Raw genomic sequence first — 8,927 nt, forward strand, 5'->3', positions numbered from 1 at the left:
AGTAGGAGGAGAAGGGAACTCAGAGAGAGAGAGAGGAGGAACTCAGTAGGGGAGAGAGGGAGGAACTCAGTAGGGGGAGAGAGAGGGAGGAACTCAGTAGAGAGGAGGAGAGAGAGGAGAGAGAGAGAGAGGAACAGTGGGAGAGAGGGAGGAACTCAGTGGGAGAGAGAGGGAGGAACTCAGTAGGAGAGAGAGAGAGAGAGAGAGGGGAGGAACTCAGTGAGAGAGAGAGAGAGAGAGGGAGGAACTCAGTGGGAGAGAGAGAGAGAGGGAGGAACTCAGTAGGGGAGAGAGAGGGAGGAACTCAGTAGGAGAGAGAGAGAGAGAGAGAGAGGGAGGAACTCAGTAGGAGAGAGGAGAGAGAGAGAGAGAGGGAGGAACTCAGTAGGAGAGAGAGAAGAGAGTAACTCAGTAGGAGAGAGAGAGAGACTCAGTAGGAGGAACTCAGTAGGAGAGAGAGAGAGAGGAGAGAGGGAGGAACTCAGTAGATAGAGTGGGGAGGAGAGATAGAGAGAGGGAGGAACTCAGTAGGAGAGAGAGAGAAGGGAGGTAACTCAGTAGGAGAGAGAGAGAGAGGGAGAACTCAGTAGGAGAGAGAGGGAGAGAGAGGAACTCAGTAGGAGAGAGAGAGAGAGAGAGAGAGAGAGGGAGGAACTCAGTGGAGAGAGAGAGAGGAGGAACTCAGTAGGAGAGAGAGAGAGAGAGGGGAGGAACTCAGTAGGAGAGAGAGAGAGAGAGAGAGAGAGAGAGAGAGGAGGAACTCAGTAGGAGAGAGATAGAGAGGAACTCAGAGGGAGAGAGAGAGAGAGAGGGAGGAACTCAGTAGGGAGAGAGAGAGAGGGAGAGGGAGGAACTCAGTAGGAGAGAGAGAGAGAGAGGAAGGAACTCAGTGGAGGAGAGAGAGAGAGAGGGAGGAACTCAGTGGGAGAGAGAGAGGGAGGAACTCAGTAGGAGGGAGAGAGAGGGAGGAACTCAGTAGGAGAGAGAGAGAGAGAGGGAGGAACTCAGTAGGGAGAGAGAGAGAGAGACAGAGAGGGAGGAACTCAGAGGAGAAGAGAGGGGAGGAACTCAGTGGGAGAGAGAGAGAGAGAGAGAGAGAGAGGGAGGAACTCAGTGGGAGAGAGAGGAGGAGGGAGGAACTCAGTAGGAGAGAGAGGAGAACTCCCAGTAGGAGAGAGAGAGAGAGAGGGAGGAACTCAGTAGGAGAGGAGAGAGAGAGGAACTCAGAGGAGAGAGAGAGAGAGGAACTCAGTAGGAGAGAGAAGAGAGATAGCGAGGTAACTCAGTAGGAGAGAGAGAGAGAGAGAGGGAGGAACTCAGTAGGAGAGAGAGAGAGGAACTCAGTAGGAGAGAGAGAGAGAGAGAGAGGAGGAACTCAGGAGGAGAGAGAGAGAGGGAGAGAGAGGGAGGAACTCAGTAGGAGAGAGAGGGAGGAGGGAGGAACTCAGTAGGAGAGAGAGAGAGAGACAGAGAGAGGAGGAACTCAGTGAGGAGAGAGAGGGAGGAACTCAGTGGGGAGAGAGGGAGGAACTCAATAGGAGAGAGAGAGGGAGGAACTCAGTGGGAGAGAGAGAGAGAGGGAGAGAGAGAGAGAGAGAGAGAGGGAGGAACTCAGTAGGAGAGAGAGAGAGAGAGACTCAGAGGAGAGAGAGAGAGAGGGAGGAACTCCAGTGGGAGAGAGATAGAGAGAGAGGAGGAACTCAGTAGGAGAGAGAGAGAGAGAGAGAGAGAGAGGGAGGAACTCAGTAGGAGAGAGAGAGAGGAGGAACTCAGTAGAGAGGAAGGAACTCAGTAGGAGAGAGAGAGGGAGAGAGAGGGAGGAACTCAGTGGGAGGAGAACTCAGTAGGAGAGAGGGAGGAACTCAGTGGGGAGAGAGAGAGAAGAGAGAGAAAGGAGGAACTCAGTAGGAGAGAGATAGAGAGGAGAGAGAGGAGAGAGAGAGGAAGGAACTCAGTAGGAGGAGAGAGAGAGGGAGGAACTCAGTAGGAGAGAGAGAGAGGGAGAGAGCTTTCAGGAAGGACTCAGAGAGAGAGAGAGAGGAACTCAATTGGGGAGAGAACTCAGTGGGAGAGAGAGGGAGGAACTCAGTAGGAGAGAGAGAGGGGAGAGGGAGGAACTCAGTGGGAGAGAGAGAGAACTCAGTGGGAGAGAGAGAGGGAGGAACTCAGTAGGGAGAGAGAGACAGAGGGAGGAACTCAGTAGGAGAGAGAGAGGAAGATAGGAGAGAGAGAGAGGAGAGAGAGAGAGGAGGAACTCAGTAGGAGAGAGAGAGAGAGGGAGGAACTCAGTAGGAGAGAGAGAGGAGGGAGGAACTCAGTAGGAGAGAGAGGAGAGAGAGAGGGAGGAACTCAGTAGGAGAGAGAGGAACTCAGTAGGAGAGAGAGAGAGGGAGAGAGAGGGAGGAACTCAGTAGGAGAGAGAGGGAGAGATCAGTAGGAGGAACTCAGTAGGAGAGAGAGAGGGGAGGAACTCAGTAGGAGAGAGAGAGGAGGGAGGAACTCAGTAGGAGAGGAGAGAGAGGGAGAGAGAGGGAGGAACTCAGTAGAGAGAGAGAGAGAGAGAGAGGAGGAACTCAGTAGGGAGAGAGGAGAGAGGGAGGAACTCAGTAGAGAGAGAGAGGGGAGGAAAACAGAGAGGGGGAGGAACTCAGTGGGAGAGAGGGAGGAACTCAGTAGAGGAGAGAGGAGGAACTCAGTAGAGAGAGAGGGAGGAACTCAGTAGAAGAGGAGAGAGGGAGGAAGAGAGAGAGAGAGAGAGAGGGGAGAACTCAGTAGGAGGAGAGAGAGAGAGAGGAACTCAGTAGGAGAGGGAGAGAGAGAGAGAGAGAGGAGAGGGAACTCAGTAGGAGAGAGAGAGAGAGAGAGAGAGAGAGGGAGGAACTCAGTAGAGAGAGAGAGAGAGAGAGAGAGAGAGGGGAGGAACTCAGTAGGAAGGAGGAACTCAGTCGGAGAGAGAGAGAGAGAGGAGAGAACTCAGTAGGAGAGAGATAGAGAGGAACTCAGTAGGAGAGAGAGAGAGAGACTCAGTAGGAGAAGAGTAGGAGAGAAGAACTCAGTGGGGAGAGAGGGGAGGAACTCAGAGAGAGAGAGAGGGAGGAACTCAGTAGGAGAGAGAGAGGAGGAACTCAGTAGGAGAGAGAGAGAGAGGGAGAGACTCAGAGAGAGAGAGAGGGAGGAACTCAGAGAGAGAGGGAACTCAGTAGGAGGAGAGAGGGAGGAACTCAGTAGGAGAGAGAGGAGAGGGGAGGAACTCAGTAGGGAGAGAGAGAGGGAGAGGGAGGAACTCAGTAGGAGAGAGAGAGAGGAGGAGGGAGGAACTCAGTAGGGAGAGAGAGAGAGAGAGGAGAGAGGAGGAACTCAGGAGGAGAGAGAGAGAGAGAGAGGGAGGAACTCAGTAGGGAGGAGAGAGAGAGAGAGAGAGGAACTCAGTAGGAGAGAGAGAGAGGGAGGAACTCAGTAGGAGAGAGAGAGAGAGGGAGGAGAGGAGGAACTCAGAGAGAGAGAGAGAGAGAGAGAGGGAGGAACTCAGTAGGGAGAGAGAGAGAGAGGAGGAACTCAGTAGGAGAGAGAGAGAGAGGAGGAACTCAGTAGGAGAGAGAGAGAGAGGAGGAACTCAGAGGAGAGAGAGAGAGAGGAACTCAGTAGGGAGAGAGAGAGAGAGGGAGGAACTCAGTAGGGAGAGAGAGAGGGAGAGGAACTCAGTAGGAGAGAGAGAGAGAGGGAGGAACTCAGTGAGAGAGAGAGAGAGAGAGAGAGAAGGAACTCAGTAGGAGAGAGAGAGAGAGAGGAGAGGAACTCAGTAGGAGAGAGAGAGAGAGGAGGGAGGAACTCAGTAGGAGAGAGAGAGAGAGAGGAGGAACTCAGTAGGAGAGAGAGAGAGAACTCAGAGGGAGAGAGAGAGGAACTCAGTAGGAGAGAGAGAGAGAGGAACTCAGTAGAGAGAGAGAGAGAGTAGGAGGAACTCAGTAGGAGAGAGAGAGAGAGAGAGAGAGAGAGAGAGAGGGAGGAACTCAGTAGGAGAGAGAGAGAGAGAGAGTACTCAGAGAAGAGAGAGGACTCAGTAGGAGAGAGAGAGAACTCAATGGGGAGGAGGAGGAACTCAGTAGGAGGAGAGAGAGAGAGAGAGAGGAGGAACTCAGTAGGAGAGAGAGAGAGAGAGAGGGAGGAACTCAGTGGGAAGAGGAGAGAGAGAGAGAGGAGAGAGAGAGGGAGGAACTCAGTAGGAGAGAGAGAGAGAGGGAGGAACTCAGAGAGAGAGAGGAGGAACTCAGTAGGAGAGAGAGAGAGAGGGAGGAACTCAGTAGGAGAGAGAGAGGAGGAACTCAGTAGGAGAGAGAGAGGAGAGAGAGAGGAGGAACTCAGTAGGAGAGAGAGAGGAGGAACTCAGTAGGAGAGAGAGAGAGGGAGGAGTAGGAGAGAGAGAGGAGAGAGAGAGGGAGGAACTCAGTAGAGGAGAGAGAGAGAGAGAGGGAGGAACTCAGTAGGAGAGAGAGAGTAACTCAGAGAGAGAGGGAGGAACTCAGAGGAGAGAGAGGAGAGGAACTCAGTAGGAGAGAGAGAGGGAGGAACTCAGTAGGAGAGAGAGAGGGAGGAACTCAGTAGGAGAGAGAGGAGGAGACTCAGTAGGAGGGAGGAACTCAGTAGGGGAGAGAGAGAGAGAGAGAGGGAGGAACTCAGTAGGGAGAGAGAGAGAGAGAGAAGGGAGGGAGGAGGAACTCAGTAGGAGAGAGAGAGAGAGGAGGAACTCAGTAGGAGGAACTCAGTAGGGAGAGAGAGAGAGAGAGAGAGGAGGAACTCAGAGGAGAGAGAGAGAGAGAGGGAACTCAGTAGGAGAGAGAGAGAGAGAGAGGGAGGAACTCAGTAGGAGGAGAGAGGGAGGAACTCAGTAGAGAGAGAGAGAGAGAGAGGAGAGAGAGAGAGAGAGAGGAGGAACTCAGTGGGAGAGAGAGAGGGAGAGAGAGGAAGGAACTCAGTAGGAGAGAGAGAGAGGAGGAACTCAGTGGGAGAGAGAGGGGAGGAACTCAGTGGGGAGAGAGAGACTCAGTAGGAGAGAGAGGGAGGAACTCAGTAGGAGAGAGAGAGGAGAGAGAGAGAGAGAGAGAGGAGGAACTCAGTGGGAGAGAGAGAGGGAGGAACTCAGAGGGAGAGAGGAGGAGGAACTCAGTAGGAGAGAGAGAGAGAGGAGAGAGAGAGAGAGGAACTCAGTGGAGAGAGAGAGGGAGGAGGAGGAACTCAGTAGGAGAGAGAGAGAGAGGGAGGGAGGAACTCAGTAGGAGAGAGAGAGAGAGAGAGAGAGAGGGAGGAACTCAGTAGGAGGAGAGAGAGAGAGGGAGTAGGAGAGAGACTCAGTAGGAGAGAGAGAGAGAGAGGAACTCAGTAGGAGAGAGAGAGAGGGAGGAACTCAGTAGGAGAGGAGAGAGAGAGAGAGGGAGGAACTCAGTAGAGAGAGAGAGAGAGAGAGGGAGGAACTCAGTAGGAGAGAGAGAGAGAGAGAGGAGGAACTCAGTAGGAGAGAGAGAGAGAGAGAGAGAGAGAGAGAGAGAGAGAGGGAGGAGGAGAGAGAGAGAGAGGAGGAACTCAGTAGGAGAGAGAGAGAGAGAGAGAGAGAGGAAGAGGAGGAACTCAGTAGGAGGAGAGAGAGAGAGAGGAGAGGGAGGAACTCAGTAGGAGAGAGAGAGAGAGAGGGAGGAACTCAGTGAGAGAGAGAGAGAGAGAGAGAGAGAGAGAGAGAGAGAGAGAGAATCTCAGGTTTGGTGTGTGGTTAGTCTACAAGCAGTCGGGGCGGAAACACTAGACAGACAGACTGACTGAGTGACTGATCTGTGTGTGAACAGTGGAGCTGAGCTGTGTTTGTGGAATGACGCTTTTCTTCAGCTCAACCTGCTGGTAAACAGAAGGGCTGTGTGGACGCAGGAATTTCAGGTCACGAGGACTCCAGCAGCAGAGCAGTGGTCGGAGAAGTGTTGTAGTTAATCTGAGCTGGGGTAGGGAGTATGTCTACTGTGTCCTGCTTGATTGAAGATTGTCCCTGTCCTTCTTACTCTGACAGTATGGGAGATCTGAAAACACACTGAGTAGAAGACACACACACACTCACACAGAGAGACTCTAGACGCGGAGACTACACACACACATTGTAATTTTGGAGAGACTATTTCAGCCTCTTGTGGAATCCTTGGAGGTCCCAACTCCCCCCTTGTATTTTGTCCCTGACGATGGCGTCAGCCGTGGATTATGTGTTGTTGCTGGTAGCTGCCGTGCTGGGACCGTACCACGTTGGGGTGGAAGGAGGGTGCGCTGGGAAGTGCTGCCGGGGTTCAGACATCACCTGTTCAACGGCAGACTGGAGGATGGACCGTGTGTTCGGCACCTGCTACTGCGACGAGGGCTGCCTCAGGACCAAAGACTGTTGCTATGACTACCCCACCGAGTGCCCAGGTAAGGAGGATGGGTGGAGTCTCTACAGTCACGGTTGTCATGAATTGCCCCAAACGTTGCCCTATTCCTTATATAGTGCACTACTTTTGACCAGGGTCTATAGGGTAGTAGTAGTGCACTACTTTTGACCAGGGTCTATAGGGTAGTAGTAGTGCACTACTTTTGACCAGGGTCTATAGCACTATATTTGACGTTTGTTTAACTAGGCAAGTCAGTTAAGAACAAATATTTATTTACAATGAAGGCCTACCGGAGAACAGTGGGTTAACTACCTTGTTCAGGGGGCAGAACTACAGACTTTTACCTTGTCGTGCTCAGAGATTCGATCTAGCAAACCTTTCGGTTACTGGCCCAACGCTCCAACCACTAGGCTACCTGGAGCCACAATGGTGTAATGATGGAGAATCGTGGGCAGTCTGTTATTATGAAAGACTGGAAATGGTATATACAGTGAAGTATTCATACCCCTTGGATTCCATTTGAAGTAGTGAACCGTATAGTATATGGAAAATATTGCCATTTTGGGAATCCGATTGGATGCATTCTACAGTATCTGGCCAGAGAAACAATGGGTGCATTCTACAGTATCTGGCCAGAGAAACAATGGGTGCATTCTACAGTATCTGGCCAGAGAAACAATGGGTGCATTCTACAGTATCTGGCCAGAGAAACAATGGGTGCATTCTACAGTATCTGGCCAGAGAAACAATGGGTGCATTCTACAGTATCTGGCCAGAGAAACAATGGGTGCATTCTACAGTATCTGGCCAGAGAAACAATGGGTGCATTCTACAGTATCTGGCCAGAGAAACAATGGGTGCATTCTACAGTATCTGGCCAGAGAAACAATGGGACTTAAACCCTTATCTAATTTTACCACTCAACTGTTTTACGCTTTACCTCTGTCCTCTAAACCAGGGATTGTCAAACTTTTTCTTGCCCAGGACCCCCCCCGCAAACCGGCAATGCCAAGCTGAAGTAATCAACCTTTTAACATGAATAGATTTGGTTGACAGTTCTATTATGTTGACCTTTCAGTCCCCACAGGTCATTGGAAGAGGAAGTGTGAACTCTAACATAGTCTATTAGCCAGAACAGCATCTTTGCGGCGTAGTGAAAAAGTTGCTGTTGTAAAGCTGATTTTCTGCAATTCTTCTCATTTCTACACATTTCTTCATCGAGATGAGAGAAAATTGTGGCAGTTTTGAAGCAAATTTCCAGCAAATCTACATATGTTGGAGCTGTGGCTTCTTCCTTGCTGAGCGGCCTTTCAGGTTACGTCGATATAGGACTCGTTTGACTGTGGATATAGATACTTTTGTACCTGTTTCCTCCAGCATCTTCACAAGGTCCTTTGCTGTTGTTCTGGGATTTATTTTCACTTTTCGCACCAAAGTACATTCATCTCTAGGAGACAGAATGCATCTCCTTCCTGAGCGGTATGACGGCTGCGTGGTCCCATGGTGTTTATATTTGCGTACTATTGTTTGTACAGATGAACATGGTACCTTCAGGCATTTGGTAATTGCTCCCAAGGATGAACCAGACTTGTGGAGGTCTACAATTTTCTTTCTGAGGTTTTGGCTGATTTCTTTTGGTTTTCCCATGATGTCAAGCAAATAGGCACTGAGTTTGAAGGTAGGCCTTGAAGGACATCCACAGGTACACCTCCAATTCACTCAAATGTTGTCAATTAGCCAATCAGAAGCTTCTAAAGCCATTACAACATTTCTGGAATTGTCCAAGCTGTTTAAAGGCACAGTCAACTTTGTGTATGTAAACTTCTGACCCACTGGAATTGTGATACAGTGAATTATTAGTGAAATAATCTGTCTGTAAACAATTGTTGAAAAATTGACTTGTGTCATGCACAAAGTAGATGTCCTAACCAACTTGCCAAAACTATAGTTTGTTAACAAGACATTTGTGGAGTGGTTGAAAAACAGGTTTTAATGACTCCAACCTAAGTGTATGTAAACTTCTGTATTCAGCTGTATATTTTAAAGTATATATATATATATATACAGAAAATGTGTATAAAACCCATATAAACTGCAGTTATAATTATATGACATTATTTGAAGTTGACAAAACTTCTATTCATCAATTTCTGACATTTCTTATTTTGAATTTCCTGCATAAGTAAAATCAGAATTGAGCCTCTTCTGCCGTTCATTCCATTTAGACTGGTTTGGACTTCTCCCTGACCAAGATGGCTGCCGTTTTCAAACCTCTCTGGAACTTTAAAGGTTTATGACATCATAGTCCCTCTAGTAATGGAATCTGATCTCTATGCTTAGGGACTCTGACTGATCTGATATAAAACTATGCTGTCTAGTTTCAATCGTAACTCATTTACTTTGTATGAATGTGCGAACAGGATGGAATTATGGACAAATATGTCAGGAATGCACTTCTATTAATCATTATCTGTGTCCCGGATAGCACCTTATTTACAATGTAGAGTACTACATCCGGAATTGAATAGG

General features: G+C 49.6%; 1 protein-coding gene across 1 annotated transcript in view; it reads left to right on the forward strand.

Moving 5' to 3' along the window:
- The first annotated feature begins 6,208 nt into the window (after positions 1 to 6,208).
- The window catches only part of LOC135572159 (somatomedin-B and thrombospondin type-1 domain-containing protein-like), a 13,976-nt gene continuing 11,257 nt past the window's right edge, over positions 6,209 to 8,927 (forward strand). The window contains exon 1 of the mRNA XM_065019233.1: positions 6,209 to 6,438. Coding sequence (XP_064875305.1) covers positions 6,216 to 6,438 — 223 coding nt within the window. The 5' untranslated portion in view covers positions 6,209 to 6,215. The remainder of the gene's footprint in view (positions 6,439 to 8,927) is intronic.

The sequence above is a fragment of the Oncorhynchus nerka genome, linkage group LG6 (genome assembly GCF_034236695.1).
Source record: "Oncorhynchus nerka isolate Pitt River linkage group LG6, Oner_Uvic_2.0, whole genome shotgun sequence".
In the NCBI taxonomy this organism is placed as follows: domain Eukaryota; kingdom Metazoa; phylum Chordata; class Actinopteri; order Salmoniformes; family Salmonidae; genus Oncorhynchus; species Oncorhynchus nerka.